The 15,982-nt window shown below is 53.9% G+C and overlaps 1 protein-coding gene across 4 annotated transcripts; it reads left to right on the forward strand.

Moving 5' to 3' along the window:
- Positions 1–2,358: 2,358 nt before the first annotated feature.
- Lrrc32 (leucine rich repeat containing 32) lies at positions 2,359–13,925 on the forward strand. 4 transcript variants are annotated; one of them, XM_031387458.1, is made up of 3 exons: positions 2,407–2,512; positions 6,615–6,709; positions 10,572–13,925. In XM_031387458.1, the coding sequence occupies exons 2-3, from the start codon at positions 6,623–6,625 to the stop codon at positions 12,474–12,476; spliced, it is 1,992 nt and encodes a 663-aa protein (XP_031243318.1). In that variant the 5' UTR covers positions 2,407–2,512; positions 6,615–6,622; the 3' UTR covers positions 12,477–13,925. The 4 variants fall into 4 exon arrangements, with proteins under 4 accessions (XP_031243317.1, XP_031243318.1, XP_031243316.1 ...); XM_031387456.1 differs by lacking the exon at positions 2,407–2,512 and adding an exon at positions 3,999–4,424; XM_031387459.1 differs by lacking the exon at positions 2,407–2,512 and adding an exon at positions 4,534–4,559.
- The last annotated feature ends 2,057 nt before the right edge of the window (positions 13,926–15,982 follow it).

Genomic DNA, 15,982 nt, shown 5'->3' on the forward strand with positions numbered 1-15,982 from the left:
AAGACTGAGCCAGAACAGGTGTCCGGCAAAGGGCAGTGGAAACTAAATTAGGGATCTGATCCTTCTCATTCTGTCTACAGTTTAGCAAGGACAGGAAGCTGAGCAACACACTCAAAGTCACACGGGATAGGTACATCATTGGCTTTCTGGGTCACTGGCTCCTCTGCCTCAAGTCTTAACCTGCCTGAGCAAAATCCTCCCAACGAGTGTTGAGGAAGACTTAGTGTCTGAGAGCAGCTCTCTCAGAGTGGAGTCAATAAGGAAAATCTGTGTCCCTGCCTCACCAGACACCTGAGGACTACATTGAAAACACCCAGTTTCTGGAAGATGGAAAGCACCGGTGGCAGGAAACGGATGGATACCTGCCCTCCATGCATCTTAGAACAAAGTGCTGCCTGTGGAGGCTGCCTTGGATTCTGACATCTCTCCCCAGCAGACTCAAGCTCTGCCTCCTGGACAGGGAGAGGGGAGGGAGAGGGGAGGACGTTTACACTTCTGGATCAGCCGCCCTTCTTGCTATACCTCCTCAGCCTCACATCTCCCCCACAAGAGAGGATGCTGCACAATTTTATTCCCCAGCCTCCTAGGGCCCATGGAAGAGGGTAAAGCTCCTCACTGGGTTCTCAACTCAGCCTGTCTTATGTGGTCTCCCCAGCCAGCGGAACTGTAGGTCTACCATTTGTCTCGCTCTATAGGAACAAGTGGAGGTCAGAAAAGTCAAGCAACCTTTCCCAAGTCACACAGCATAACAGTTCAAGGGCAGCGATGCAGTGGGTGAGGGGCTGAAGGGTTCCAGCTTGGTCCTTGGTTCCAAGAGACCTCTCTCTGTAGTGGGGGAGGACATGCTTGCTTGCCCTTATATCTCCTATCTCTTGGGGAGCCCCATCCGGGCACAGAACCCCATGTGTTTCCTAACCACAACCGCAGCCCCCGGGGCACAAGGGAAGCAGGCTGCTCATCCTGTAGCTATTGGCACCAGCCCTGCCCTGCCCCCACCTTGAGCCAATCTCTAGGGCAACTCTGACAGTGTGCGAGAGCATCGGGCCCTAATGGGGAAGCAGGTAGGGAGAGCCCCAGGCTGCCTGAATCTCTGTTCATGGTCTGCCCATGCTACAGAGCCTCTTCCTCGATGCATGACCACCATGGACTCGAACCTGGAAAAGGTGCCCACCTAAAACTGTAGATGTGCAACATTCTCTAACACCCACCAGGTGTAGGCCCAGGCCTACTGCAACTTCATCTTGTCCTGGTAACGTGTCCAAAAGAGCAGCTCTTGTCATTCATGTCTTTGTAGGGAGGGAGACTGAAGTTCAGCCTGATTCGATAGATAGTACAGACAAGGGCTGAGGTGGATGAGCCAGGACCCCTGGAGCTCCCGAAGCTGCGGTGGGGCCAGGAAGCTAGGCCGCTCTGATGCCGTGTAGCATCATGAATCTTCACCTGACCTTAGGCTAGGTCAGGGCTCTAGACACAAGTGGTCAGGGACTGTCCTCTCTGGGTCTTTCCCACTACTCAGGTCCACTCAAAGGTGGACAAGATGGGAGGAAAAGCCCAGCTGGGAGCCCAGCTCCTCCCTGGCTCACCCTGCTTGGTGCCACTCCCTTTCACGCCGTTAAGACAGGGTGGATGGCCCTGCTCTAGGCTCTGTGACCACGAGGGAGAACATGATGAATGTGGAAGCAGGGACTGGAGGACAGTGGCAACACTCCTTTCCCAGGAACACTCATCTTTCAGTCTAGACCCAGCAGGGCACGGTGCCAGTAACTGAGAAGGTTAAGTACCTTGGAAAGGCAGCGGTTTGGGGTAAGTTATGAGAGTGTCATAATGCAATTTAGCCTATCAGAGCCTCAGGTCTCCCACCTGTACGTGGGGACTTGACAAGTCTCAGCCAGCTGGCTTTTCATACATATTTGCTGTCGTCGTATCCCTCACCCCATCTTCTTCAACTCCTAGCTTCAGTTTCTCCATCAGTTAGCAGAGGGACATTGACAGGCTTGGAGATGACTTAAAGGCAGGATAGCCGAGGTACGCGGGGGGAGGGGGGCGGGGGCGGGGAACCCCCTCAGGACCGTCCCAGGGCGTGCCGGTGGTTGTCAGTCACCTCTGGGTGGCCCCCAGCCTTGGTGCTGTGGCGCCAGGATTTCCTCCGCGGCTCCCCGAACCCCAGACCTCGCCGGCCCACGACTGCATGTGCGGCTGCCCTGGTCTAGCTTCCTTCTCCCTCCAGGCGTTTTTCGGTTTCAAGCGCTGTCCTAGCCGGGGCCGGGCGATTCCAGAGCAGAGGTGATGCTCAGTTCCTAGGACGGCGCCGCTGTCTGGCCGGTGTTAGGACCCCGCGGCTCCGAGCCCCAGGGGGCGTGGCCGGGCGGTGGGTGCTATTTAAATGGCGGGCGCCGCCCCCTCGCGGCCGGCTGGAGCGGCGCTGCAGCGGTCCGGCCTCGGCGGGCCAGACCCCCGGGGTTGCGCGAACGATGCGCGGAGGAGTAGGGCGGCGGCGGCGGCGTTGAGCCAGGTAGGGGCGGCAGTGGACGGCGGCGGTGCCTAGGGAGCTGGGGCCGGACCCTCCCTCGGCACCGGGGTCTTAGAGGATCTACCCAGGGGAGTACTCATATAGGCGGTCCCATTTGACAACTGGGAAAATCGAGGCGGGAAGCTCCGGACGTGCCTAGGAACATACAGCCAAGCAAGCAAATCAGGATTTGAATTCAGGTCTGCCCCAGACGGACGTGGGCTTTCCACACTATCACTGTTGTCTCTGGAGGGGATACCCAGCACTCTTTGGGGAGACTTGCAGCCGACCTTTTTTGTGTGTGATAGATAGGGGGGGACCCCTACCCCACCTCCACCCTGACATTTCACATCACAAGCACATTCCTTTGGGTTAAGGTCTGATTCCCCTGAGATGTGAGATGTCTCTAGAGCGGGCTGCCCCTAGTGAGTGATTCACTGCCCTGTGAGCCTTGACTCTGCTCTCCCAAGCTGCCTTTGACAGTAGTCACGGTAGACTGAGAGCCCTACCGCTCAGTACTCCTGGGCCTCAGCCTGGGCCTGTGGGCTCCTCAGCATCTTAGGAAGGGAGTCTTGGTAGTTGCTTTGGAGATGCAGGGGCTGGATTCTGATCCAGACTCTTCTATTCACTGTACAAGTGCCTTTGGGTAAGTCATTTCTCTGAATCTTGTGTTCTGGAAGAGTTCTACAGAGGGTGACAGTGGGGTCTGCACTAGTGGAGACCACACAGTACTAAAGGACTATAGATCTGACTGAGTCCCAGTTCCAGCACACCTACAGGATGGGGACTAGGCATTTCACCTTCCCCAGCCTCTGTCCTGTAAATGGGAATTATAATAATCACCTCACTTGGTGGTCTTGAGAGTTACAAGACCTGCAATCAACCTAGGGCTTAGAAAAATTCTAACTTCCTTGCATAGTAGGGGCAGTCTTATTTTTATTATAGGATTGCCCCCATTATCTGTCTGTCTGTCCCCCCTCTGTCACACACAGACACACACACACACACACAAAGCACGTACAGAGATATTCTTGGACACCTCTCCAATTAGAATCCAGCCACCTGCCTGCAGAGCCAGGACCTCTATCCTCATTATCAGGGAAGGACACTGTAGTGTCTCAGTACTTTCCTGGCCACACTACACCTGACCATCCCCATGGCTAAGGATAGCCAGTGTTGGAATGGGAACTGGTATGTGCTGAAGATGAATCAACCAGGCCAGGAAAGATAAAAAGAACTTGCCCTGAGGGCCACACTAATGAGTAGTGAGGCTTGACAGTGAGCCCTGGGTGCGAATGCCTCTGGTCTTCCCTGTGGGGCTGAGTTCTCAAAGCTGCAGATGGGGCACAGCAGGGGCCTTCTTTCCACCAAATCCTGTGGTTCAGTGGGGACTGTCCTTTCTGGATGTGCAGAAGTCCCATGCTGGGGTAGAACAGGACTTGGCATAGGAAGGAGAGATAGGGTCCCTTTGGCCATCATCACCACCTTAACCCCAGGTCCTGACTTGTCCTTACTGCAGCTGAACTTCTGACGTCATTCAGCCACTTGTTCCCTGAGAGAAATTTAGTGAGCATATACTTAAGGAATGAAGCAAATGAGAAATGGGGGAGGGGGGATAGAACACCCAGGAACCTGAGCAGGAACATTCTGGAGCAGGAGGAAGCAGAGAAGCAGAGTCCCCAGACAGCTGGGAAGATCCTGAGGTGACTGAGGAGTTTGCTGAGGCAAGAAGGTGGTAGGTGGAGCTGATGGGAGAGAGGGTGACGTGATGCCTGAACGCTACTGGAGATTTCAAAGTGATTTGTAAGGTCTGGCGTTGATTTTGAAACGTCACTGGCTCCCATGTATGGGGCAGAATGTCCCGTCCCGGAGGGAAGCAAGAAGGCAAATAGCGGAGCTGGCTGTTGCAGTGAAGGTGGGCAGCTTCAAACCTGCTGGGCTAGGGCAGGGAGGGGACAGGGGGACTGAGGGAGTTGGGAGACCTCTCCTCACTGGCATCCCACAGTGGAGACTCCTGCTGCTGTGCCATCTGGCTTCCCTGTGTCATGAGGTGGGTCCCCACGGGTACTTTCTTTTCAAGAGGTAGGGAATCATAATGGGGTGTGTTCTGTGCCCCACACTGGGCTGTCCAATGCCCTGCAATAATAACCCAGAGAACACAGGACAACCTTGAGGAGCCAGAGAGGGTTCCTAGAGGACATGGCATCTAAGTTCCATGGGGTGAGGAGGTATTCAGCTGCAGGGGAGGCAGAGGAAATGAGGGTTCCAGAGGTCCAAAGGAAGCACATGTACGTACACGTGTTCAGGGCCTAGAGAGAGAGGGGGGGGGGGGACAATATCAAGTCAGGTGGAAGACAAGAGCTGGCTCAGGGAGAGCTAGCCGCCCAGGCTCTGGAGATGAAGGCTGGCCTAGGGAGGGGTGGCCAGGGGTTTTCATTTAGCTCTGAGTATGCTGATGTGAAGCAGGTGGGGACTGTGTTTGAACCAAAAGAACAAAATTTCCTGTGAACTCATAGCCTGCAGTGAAAGCAGAGTGCTGTGGGTCAGGGCTAGGCTCTGGGGGAGCCAGGAAGGAGAGTCGAAAGGGCCACGCTGGCCCCTGCGTGTCTCAGCAAGATGGGCAGCCACCGTACTGAGACTCATCCCTAGTGGGTTCTAACCATCAAAAGAGCTGGCACAGGCCTGCAGAGCTCTCCCAAGGCCATCTTCAGAGTGGCAACTCTCATTCTCTTACGGAGCACCCACTGTGGGAGACCTTCAGGTATAGAGGTGAAGAGCACAGAGTCTAAGTCTACCATTTAGCTGTATTGACTTAGCTGTATTTCATAACCTCTCTGAACCTTGGTGTTGGTTTGGCTTGGTTGTTTGTCTTTTTCCTTCTATAAAGTAAGATGTATAAGGAAACGGAACCGAGTCCTTGTGGGGATTAACTTAACTGAGTACTAATCGTCAGGTGTGATGCTGAGGTAGAATATGCCGCCACACTTTCATAGAATGTCTCAGTTTTCCTCAACAAAACTCGACACAGTTGCCATTTACCTCCGGAAACAAGGTCAGAGAGGTGACAAGACCTGTGTAAGGTCACACAGCAGGTGCTTAGCAGAGATGAGAGAGAGCCGGCAGATGTATCTGCTCCTCCTTACAAGCCGTGTCTAGGCTGTGCTCTCCCTGTTTCCCAGCACAGAACTAGATGTGAGTAAGTGAATGCATTCATTCGTTAATTCATCAAATGAACAGACTAATCTGTGTTTCCCCAACACAGGGCTCAATTCCACAGGGATTCACCCCTGCTAAGAGCCGCTGAGGTCCCCATGGGCCCCTACACTGGCTGCTTACACTGCAGTGGGCCCAAGGACCTGGGTAGCAGTAGCCTTCAGTGAAAGTAGCCGACTGGCAGCCTACTGGGGTGGGGCTTCCTGTCAGTGCCCCGGCCAGCCCCTAACAATGACAAGGTCTGAGAATTCCAACCAAAAGTAAAAGGTCAAAAGGAAGGATTTGAGGAGAATGAAACATTCCATTTGAGGCTAAGGACCTGGGATGGGGCCCTGCGTGGGGCCTGGAGGGAAATTGAGTCAGAGGCCCACCTCCCTCCAGCCCTGCCCTAGGATCCCTCTGTCTCCTGAGCAACACCTTCCTGTCTTCTATCAGGTTGACCCTCTTTAAATTTTTTTATGACACTTTATTTATTTGAAGGAAAGTGTGCATGTGTGGAGGGGAGTGGAAGTCCAGGAGCCAGCTTTCTCCTTCCACCATGTAGGTCCCAGGATCAAATGCAGGCCTAATGGCGAGAGCCTTTGCCCCTAAGCCATTTCAATGGCCTCGGGTGGGCCTTAGGTAAACGCAAAACAGACAGTCATACATTGCTTTAGAAGTCTTGCTTCCTCTGAGTAATGACTCAGCTTGCCTTCAAACTAGCAATCCCTGGCCTCCTACCTTAGCCTCTTAAGTTTCAGAATACCACTACCCTCAGCTTCCCGGAGGCCTGCACGCAGGGCAGTCCACGTGGCTCCTGCTTTCAGTCTAGGATCCCTGAGGAAGGGCAAGTGGGTGCTGCTGTGGGTGGAGCGAGCGTGGTCTCAACATTCGTCTTTCCTCTCCACCCTAGGCAGAGCCATGAGCCACCAGATCCTGCTACTCTTGGCCATGCTGACCCTTGGCCTGGCTATCTCTCAGCGTCGAGAGCAAGTTCCCTGTAGGACGGTAAGACACAGTGCAGGCAGAGAAAGGGGTCCTGAGGGAGGGGTCCCACAGCCCAGTCCAGGTGGGAGGCTAGAGAGAACCAGGAAAGGACAGGGCTTTGCCTCGGTATTCGTTGAGCATACACTAGGCTGTTGAGAAACCTGCCAACCCAACTATCCCATTTGTTCCCATTTTACAGAAGGGAAAGGTTGGAGAGGCTAGGTGGCCTAGCCGAGATTGTTCAGCTGGAGACAGTGGGGCCCACTGGCCCTCTATTCCTCAAGTTGTCCCTGTTATAAGTGGTTGGTCGTCTTGGGAAATCCTGGGGCTACACAAGCTGGGAAAGTCTCCACTGTACTGATCTCCCTGGGTACGCATCCCTTCCCTGGCTGGGCTCCTGCACTTGGCCTGCCTGCTAGAATGCTCCTCACTCATTAGAGCCAGGTCAGTGCCACCTTGCCCAGGAAGCCACCCCCAACCATCGACTGTCTGCTTTCTTCTGTTGCTCCCTCCCCTGGCTCCATGTCCTTCCCCCATCTCCATGCTGAGCTGACGGAGTATATGTGTTGCTTCACCCATAGCCCAGGATTGTCTTACCTGGCCGACCAAGAGCTCCTAAGGGACAGAGACCATACAGGCAGATGCTGAAGACATTGTGACCCTGGGAGGTATAGGGAAACAACCCTCTAGGTTAGTGGTTCTCAACCTGTGTGGTCATGACCCCCCACGGGGGTTTATACCAGATATCCTGTGTATCAGATACTTACATTAGAATTCATAACAGTGGCAAAATTACAGTTGTGAAGTAACAATGAAATAACTTTATGGTGGGGGATCACCACAACATGAGGAACTGTATTAAAGGGTCACAGTATTACCATCTAGGTGTACTTGTGAAGCAGGACAGGTCCACCACCAGCTGCACTTGGGCATAGAATGGATTATCTGTGTAAAGGGGCCAGAAGTGCCCGCAGCCCTTTCTGGGGTCTATGTGCCCTGCTGTGGCCACTAGTTCTTTCTTGGAGACCTCCTGAGAGTCTCACAATCCCGAATGATGAGAGCAAAGACCTAAGATATCACCATAGGCCCACAGCCTTAGAGGACTGAGGCCCTAGATGGCGAAGGCTCTGGCACCCGTAGACAGAGGACCTGGGGGCAGGGACCCTCTGAGAAGCATGAGATAGGAGAAGACTTTCTGAACTATCAAAAAGAGTTCTATACCCAGCTGCAGAAGAGACATGTGACCCTGTGAACCCAGACAGCAGAGTGACAGAGACAGGATTCAAACCCAGCTCCCCCTGGGCTGTTAATTGCCAGAACCTCTCCTCCTGGGTATGGATGGGAAGTGGGATAGCCCTTTCCTCTCTCAGGAAGAAAGCAGAGCAGTGGCTAACACAGCAGAGGGAGGGAGGATGCTAAGCCCCAGCCAAGGCCCCTATCATCTCTACACCAGAGATTTCTGGCAGTCAGTCAGAGCTCAGCAATAAGGGCAGGGAGGGCATTAAGATGGTCCAGTCCTTCAGGCTCCTTCTGCAGTCTGGGCTGGATCAAAGAGGTAGGTACCAGGTGCTCCCCTGGACCTCTGCAGTACCTGATAGATGGTCTCAGGTTATACCAACTCCGGTCATGGTTCCTTTGGAGCTGGCGTCCTGGGGAGCCTCTGCTTGTCCAGAAGGGAGAAGACATGGGTGTGGCTTACATGGGGAAGTGTGGCAAGCACACTGCAAATGCAGAGTAATTAGAATCTGGTGGTGTTTGTCCTGCCAGCCTGGGTACCTGGGCAGCTGAAGGCTCAGTTTACACAAAAAGAAACTCATGCTAGCACTGAGCTTATCTCACTGCTGCTTACAGCAGGGTGGTCCTGGGAGCTAGGTGCCAAGTAGGCGTCTAGTTTTCTGTGGGTGGCAGTGAGGGATGTTATTGGGTCTTCTGGAGCCTTGGGTGGCCGCTTTTTTTGGAGGTATAAGACTAGTCAAGGTGTTTTTTTATACAGTAGGCATTCACACAGGTGCCTATGGCCAGACGGTTCCCCACTTCACCCCTATTCACTCGGGGTCCTTGGTGGAACCTTGGAGCTAGGTCAGGCAGGGATTCCAGGCTTGTATTTCTTCCTTGCTACCTCAGACACTGGACCCCTGTGACACAGGCAAGTTACTGCCAGGGCAGGCCTTGACCTCAGCATCTGGACAGCAGGTGGGCTGGCTCGCTCTGCTCTAATGTCTCTCTCTGGCTTTAATATGAATATCTGGATTAGCTCTTTTATTTCCGGCATTGATTGGATCAAGGCCCTTTACCTAAGCACAGATGTCTGCAACTCATTCATAAAAGACATTTCCGGAGGACTTTCTCTGGGCCAGGTCCAAGAAACCCATGTCACTCAAAGTGGCCCCTCTCTGCACAAAGCTTACTGTCTGCAGGTCCCCATTTGGTCACGCTTAGGATCACCAAGCTATAGGGAGAAGGCACAGTTAGGGAGGGCCTCTGAAGAAGACATGTTGGGATTCCCTGTGAGGAATTCTCAAGCAGATCTGCTCCATGCATGTCCAGAGATGGTTGTGCAAGAGTATGGGACCGGTGCGAGGCATGGTCACTGCATGTAAACTGGATTGGGGTGAGTGGACAGATTGGTCAGTGCCACAGACAGTCCTGATGGACTCTGGTCTATGTTTAGGCCAAGAGTACCACCATAGGCAAAGTGGGGTTTGAGTAGTCTGGGAGCCTTTAGCATGGGGGTAGTTCACTGGGGGGTCGATGGAGATAGGCTAGGGGCAGGGGCAGAACTAAGCTAGCTGATGTAGACATTACACTCTTTGCTAGGGAGGGCGGGGGTACCTGGGGTGAGAATCTGGGAGCTACCAGATGGAGATGTGCATTTGTATAGAATTATGACCCTTAAAGACAGATTTTGTGAAAGGAAAAGAGTTGCTAAGAGCCCTGTGTTCAAATCCCAGCTCCCTCCATATTAGCTGGGTGATCCTGAAGTCTCTCTTACCCTCTCCAACCTGGACTTTAGTCAAAATATATAATTACATCAGATTGCCCCTATATACTAGGTGGGCTGTTGTAAGGCTCTGACAAGGTCACCAGTCTGAAAATCCTGATGTATAAATTAGGTGCTGAGAAGGACAAGTTGATTTTGGGATAAGGAACTGGAGAAGTCAATGTTGATGTGTCCTTCTTAATGGTCATTCGGTTAAACTGACATCAGATAACACCCATTGGGATCTGGCATCTCTTTATCCTGCTCTGTCTCCTTACTCCTACTACCTTTGGGATGCTGTGCTGCAGACCAGAGTGGGCCACTGATATGGGGGTAGATAGCAGCTGCAGAAAAGGATCAAGTCCAGAACCCACCCCAAGTCACAGCAGGAATGCGGTTTGAGCTGTGCTGACTGGACCCCAAATCAAGGGGGCTGTCAGGAAAGCCTTCTGGTTTCCATGTTGGAAACATCTTTTCCTGACAACACTTCCAGCCTAAAGCTAGGACTTTATATCTGGGATGTGGCAAGGACCCAGGTGTGGAACTGGAAGCTGCGGGCCTATCTTGGCTATGTTGCTCCTCGGTTCTGCATTACTATGAGTGAAACATGGCCTAGTTTCCCATAGAACAGGACAATAGTCAACACATACGTATTCTTACAGCTGCCTAGTATTTCTCTGTCTACTACTCCCTTCTGCCTGGCACGGGCCAGTCCTCCAGTCAAGGCCAGAGAGCAGCATGGGACATCATCAGCTATGTGGAGGCAAGGCTAACATCCTGGAGTCTGGAGGAAGCACCCCAAGCTTGGGGAGAGGGCAAATCATCTTTCCTACAGAACCCTGTCCCGATCTACTGTCCTGTCCCCATTAATGCCAGCTTCTTTGCCACCCTTGCTCTCCCTAGGTGAAAAAGGAGGCCTTGTGCCACGGCCTTGGCCTGCTTCAGGTCCCCTCAGTGCTCTCATTGGACATCCAAGCTCTCTACTTGTCCGGGAACCAGTTGCAGAGCATCCTGGCCTCCCCTTTGGGCTTCTATACAGCACTTCGTCACCTGGATTTAAGTGACAACGAGATTAGCTTCCTACAGCCCGGGGTCTTCCAGGCCCTGCCCTACCTGGAGCACCTCAACCTGGCCCGCAACAAGCTTGCCACAGGCATGGCACTGAACAGTGCTGGTCTGGGCCGCCTGCCCTTTGTGGTCTCCCTGGACCTGTCTGGGAACAGCCTGCATGGCAGTCTGGTGGACCGGCTGTTGGGTGAGGCCCCGAGGCTGCGCACACTCTCACTGGCAGAGAACAGCCTCACTCGCCTGGCACGCCACACCTTCTGGGGTATGCCAGCGGTGGAGCAACTGGACCTCCACAGCAATGTTCTCATGGACATTGAGGATGGTGCCTTTGAGGCCCTGCCCCACCTGACTCACCTCAATCTCTCCAGGAACTCCCTCACCTGCATCTCAGACTTCAGCCTCCAGCAGCTGCAGGTACTAGACCTAAGCTGCAACAGCATTGAGGCCTTCCAGACGGCCCTGGAACCGCAGACCCAGTTCCAGCTGGCCTGGCTCGACCTACGGGAGAACAAGCTGCTCCACTTCCCCGACCTGGCCGCATTCCCGAGACTCATCTACCTGAATGTGTCTAACAACCTCATTCAGCTCCCTGTGGGGCTGCCCCAGGGCAGTGAGGGCCTCCATGCACCCTCTGAAGGCTGGTCAGCCTCTCTACTGTCCAACCCCAGCCGGAATGCCAGCACTCACCCCCTCTCCCAGCTCCTGAACCTGGATCTGAGTTACAATGAAATTGAACAGGTCCCTGCTGGCTTTCTTGAGCATCTGACCTCCCTGCGTTACCTCAACCTCAGCAGAAATTGCCTGCGATCCTTTGAGGCTCGGCAAGTGGGCTCCCTGCCCTGCCTGGTGCTTTTGGACTTGAGCCACAACATGCTAGAAGCATTAGAACTGGGTACCAAAGCCCTGGGGTCCCTGAAGACATTGCTTCTGCAGGACAATGCCTTGCGAGAACTTCCACCCTATACTTTTGCCAGTCTGGCCAGCCTGCAAAGGCTCAACCTACAGGGGAACCAGGTCAGTCCCTGTGGGGGACAAGCAGAGCGAGGTCCCCCGGGCTGTGTGGACTTCTCTGGGATCCCCACCCTTCATATTCTTAACATGGCAGGGAACTCAATGGAAACGCTCAGGGCAGGCAGCTTCCTCCACACCCCACTTACTGAGCTGGACCTCTCTGCCAATCCTGGTCTGGATGTGGCCATGGGGGCCCTGGTGGGCCTGGAGGCATCCTTGGAGGTCCTGGAACTTCAAGGTAACGGGTTGATTGTCTTGAGAGTGGACTTGCCCTGCTTTCTTCGTCTCAAGCACCTTAACCTTGCTGAGAACCGTCTAAGTCACCTGCCTGCTTGGACACGGGCTGTGTCCCTGGAGGTGCTGGATCTGCGGAATAACAGCTTCAGCGTCCTGCCAGGCAAGGCCATGGGTGGCCTGGAGACCAGCCTCCGGCGGCTGTACTTGCAGGGAAATCCACTCAGTTGCTGCGGCAACGGCTGGCTGGCAGCCCAGTTGCACCAGGGCCGAGTGGATGTGGATGCTACTCGGGACCTAACCTGCCGCTTTGGCTCCCAGGAGGAGGTGTCCCTGAGCTTAGTGCGTCCAGAGGATTGTGAGAAGGGAGGGCTGAAGAATGTCAACCTCATCATCATCCTCAGTTTCACCCTGGTCTCTGCCATAGTCCTCACCACGCTGGCTGCCTGCTGCTTCCTCCGAAGGCAGAAGCTCAGCCAACAATACAAAGCCTGACACAGTGGGGAAGCCAGAGGGGCAGAGAAGTTGGGGTCCAACTCAGGTTACACAGTGGCCAGGGATTTGGTGTCCTGCAGGCTGCCACATGGGCAGGTTCCTTTCCAGGCTGCATATGTGGTCCAGCTGTGGAGCTCAAAGTGGGGCAGTTTACTACACAGAGGATGCCAACAGCTCTTCACGGAGCATCTGTTTCAGGCCACACCCGTCTCCGGGTACTAGCAAATGAAACACGTGCCTATCCTCTGGTAAGAGAGGCTGTCACAGAACTACACAGTGATCACATAGTATGATGGGCTTGAGGTGGGGAGGTAGTGGGCCCCCAGACCCTGCAGTCCCCAGCTGGCCATGGAGAATCCACTGTGACTGGCTGTGTTAGAGCAAAGAGAGTCAACCCATGAGAGGATTTGTCTGAGTCCTTTCCACCCAGAGCTCTGTCACATCTGCTGATAATGACTTTCAGCCTCTCTGGAAATTAAGAACTTGTGACCTGAAAAGAGAGCCAGAACCTCCCCCCTACCCCTAGAGGTCTTAAATCTAGGCTCTTAGGCTAGAGTGTGTAGCACTAGCTGAACCAGCTTAAAGTGTGGTCACCTAGGCTTCCACGCAGGCCCTTCCATGGGCCTGCCTTAGCCAGGCCTTTCTCTCCAGTGCACTCTTCTATCACACACACTGACCCTGGTGCTGCCTGTCTCCCAACCCCCTGCTCAGGCCTCCTCCTACCCCAGCCCCACCCTGGCTTTTGAGCCAAGAGGGAGAGCCTCAGCTTTGAGCTCAGCTTAGCAGCTGCAGAGGCGAATTCAAGCCAACTCTCCGAGGTTTCTATGTTATCTGGGTTATACACAAGAAGAAAACAAGGTTCCTTATGTGTCTCCTCTGAGAGCCTCATGGCTGAGAGAGATGCCGAAGCCAAAAATGAGTCAATTCCATGTCCTCCCATCTCTGGGGCCAAAGCTTTGCCAGTGCAATGCCTGCATGCTGTCAAGTGGACAGGAAGTGGCCCTGCCCTAACCAGGATCCAAGCACACTTGCTGCCTATACCCACTCCCTCTCAGACAGGCACCCGTGGACCCTCTGCCTCCCTGCCTCAGTGTCCCTTCTTTGCAGAGGAGTAGGAATTCTTCCTTTCTCTTCTTGCTCCCAAAGTCTCACTCCTGGAGTTTTAAATCATTGAGTGTAATCTTCCCACTGAACAAATAGGGAAACTTAGGTGCAGGGCCTTGCTCAAAATCACACAAGTCAATGGAAGAAAAAAAAAAACTGGGGAGAAAAGCAGCTGGGCCATTACACAGGGTGTTTGCTTTGTATGCTCAAAGCCCTAAGCTAGGTGCCCAGCTACTGTACCTGCATTTCCCTATGCTCAGCAGTCACAGCATGAGACAAGGCCAGCTATCATGCCAATCCTCGACAGGCATGGAAAATAAGAGAAAAGACACATGTGCGCGCACACACACAAACACACACACACACATACACACACACATGCACACACACATGCACACACATACACACATGCACACACATACACACGCGCGCACGCACACACATATACACACACACATACACATACACACACGCGCACACATACACACACACGTGCACACACACACGCATACACACATACACACACGCACACACACACACACACGACTCATTCTCCAGGCCCATGAGCTGCAGGGAGGAAAGGAGCCCTGGGCCCAGTCACAGAGCCTGCTTCATCAGCTCCCCTGTGCTCAGCCCACAGTCTGCCAGGGCATCAGTAATGTTCAAGAAGATGAAAACACCATCTCTCTGCCCCTCTACAGGCAAGGGAACTGAGGCCCAGAGAAGGTTAAAGGCTCCGAGAACCAATGTGCAGATCCAGGGCTAGAACCCTCACTGGGGCAGCTCGGAACTAGGTGCTGCTCCACCCAGCTCTCCTCCTCGGCCTGGAGGCCAAGCCATGACCCCTGTGTCTGAATTCTGAAAACACTATATCAATGCTGCTCTCACCTCCCAGGACTGGTATCCACCAGGCCCTGGGGCCCGCTCTTTGTATAACTCACATGAATGTATTAAAGTATAATTTTGGAGGAACTGTGGCCCACCAGCCTGCTTACTTCGGGTATTCCATACCCTCACACTTGAATCCTGACCCTTCCTTCTTCCCTCAGGGGCTTTTATTCCTTATGAGGCATCTGGGGGGACACGAAAGCTCTTGGCCTGCCCCACCACAGGGCCAGCCTCCATTGTGGCCACTTCACACCAAACATCACCTATATGCATGCCCTACTCCAACTCTAGAAAGTAGTGACTGTGGCTCTTCCCCACCAGTCTGCAGCGATGTGTCTGCTGCCTTTCTCTACTCTCCCTCCCCATCTTAAAACCAGTGAAAGACCCCTGGGCCACTTTCCCATCTCACCATCCCTCACTCTCCAAGGTGGGTCCCCACCCCCTGCCTCCCCCCAATCTCCCCCATCCTACTCCCTAACTCTATCCAGGAAGCTGCCTCAAGCTACTTGTTCCCCAGCCACTCCAACATGCTCCTCTTTCTCCAGCTACCTCCAGACCATGTCTCATCCGTCCCTCCTGACTGCTTCTATGGAGACATCCAGGCACCCTCCACCCCAGCCAGAGAGTTACCTGTCTCCTAGGGGTTAGAGAGTCCAGGGAGGGAGGGAGGGAGAGGGAGGGAGGGAGGGAGTAGAGGGTGGGAAGGAGGGAGGGAAGAAGGGAGGGAGGGAGTAGAGGGTGGGAAGGAGGGAGGGAGGGAGTTGAGGGTGGGAGAGGAGCTGCCTCACTGAGGGCAGGCATGGGGAAGGTTGTCAAGAGGGTCTCAGTAAGAGCAACATCAGCTCAATACATCGCATCAGTTCTGCAGGTGCTAGTTCTCCACCTCACCCTGCTTTTCCAGCAGCCTTCCCCGACCTCCAAGCACCCTGGTCACATCTCCACAGCTGGAGTGGCCCCTGGGCCCTCCCTCCCTGGATGGACAGCCCTGCCTTCTCCTAATGAATTGGGGGTTTTTGTTTTGTTTTGTTTGTTTCTGTTTTTGTTTTTCTGCCTCCAGCCTCTCAACCACAGCCCCGCTCCCAGGTCCCTTTCTCTAGAGGAGAAACTCAACTCCCATCTCCCATCTCACGGGGCAGTGCTAGGGATAGGATTGAAAGTACATGGTGGGGGTTCAGTGAAGGCAGAGTTGGACCAGGCCATGGAACAGGCTGGGCTCAGCCCAGGGCCTGGGAGTCTTGCATCCAACAGGACCCCAGCAGGGCCCTGACCTCCCTTCCTGGCAAACAGCAGAGCCTAGTCACCTGGCCTAGACCCCCCAATGAGAGAAATTCCTGTTTTCAGGGAAACATGGGCGCAGCTGCCAACTAGGTCATCAGAGCATTGGGTTTACTAAGCTTTCAGCCAGTTCCAGGGTGTCTTAGTCAGGGTTTCTATTCCTGCACAACTTCATGACCAAGAAGCAAGTTGGGGAGGAAAGGGTTTATTCAGCTTACTTCCATCTTGCTGTTGATCAC

This window comes from Mastomys coucha, unplaced genomic scaffold (genome assembly GCF_008632895.1).
Source record: "Mastomys coucha isolate ucsf_1 unplaced genomic scaffold, UCSF_Mcou_1 pScaffold21, whole genome shotgun sequence".
Lineage (NCBI taxonomy): Eukaryota > Metazoa > Chordata > Mammalia > Rodentia > Muridae > Mastomys > Mastomys coucha.

Coding starts and splice junctions, on each gene's coding strand:
- Lrrc32 (XM_031387456.1), top strand. CDS start 4,352: ATGTATGGGGCAGAATGTCCCGTCCCGGAGGGAAGCAAGAAGGCAAAT. Junction 4,425..6,614: donor AGCTGGCTGTTGCAGTGAAG/GTGGGCAGCTTC, acceptor TCTCCACCCTAG/GCAGAGCCATGAGCCACCAG. Junction 6,710..10,571: donor AGCAAGTTCCCTGTAGGACG/GTAAGACACAGT, acceptor TGCTCTCCCTAG/GTGAAAAAGGAGGCCTTGTG.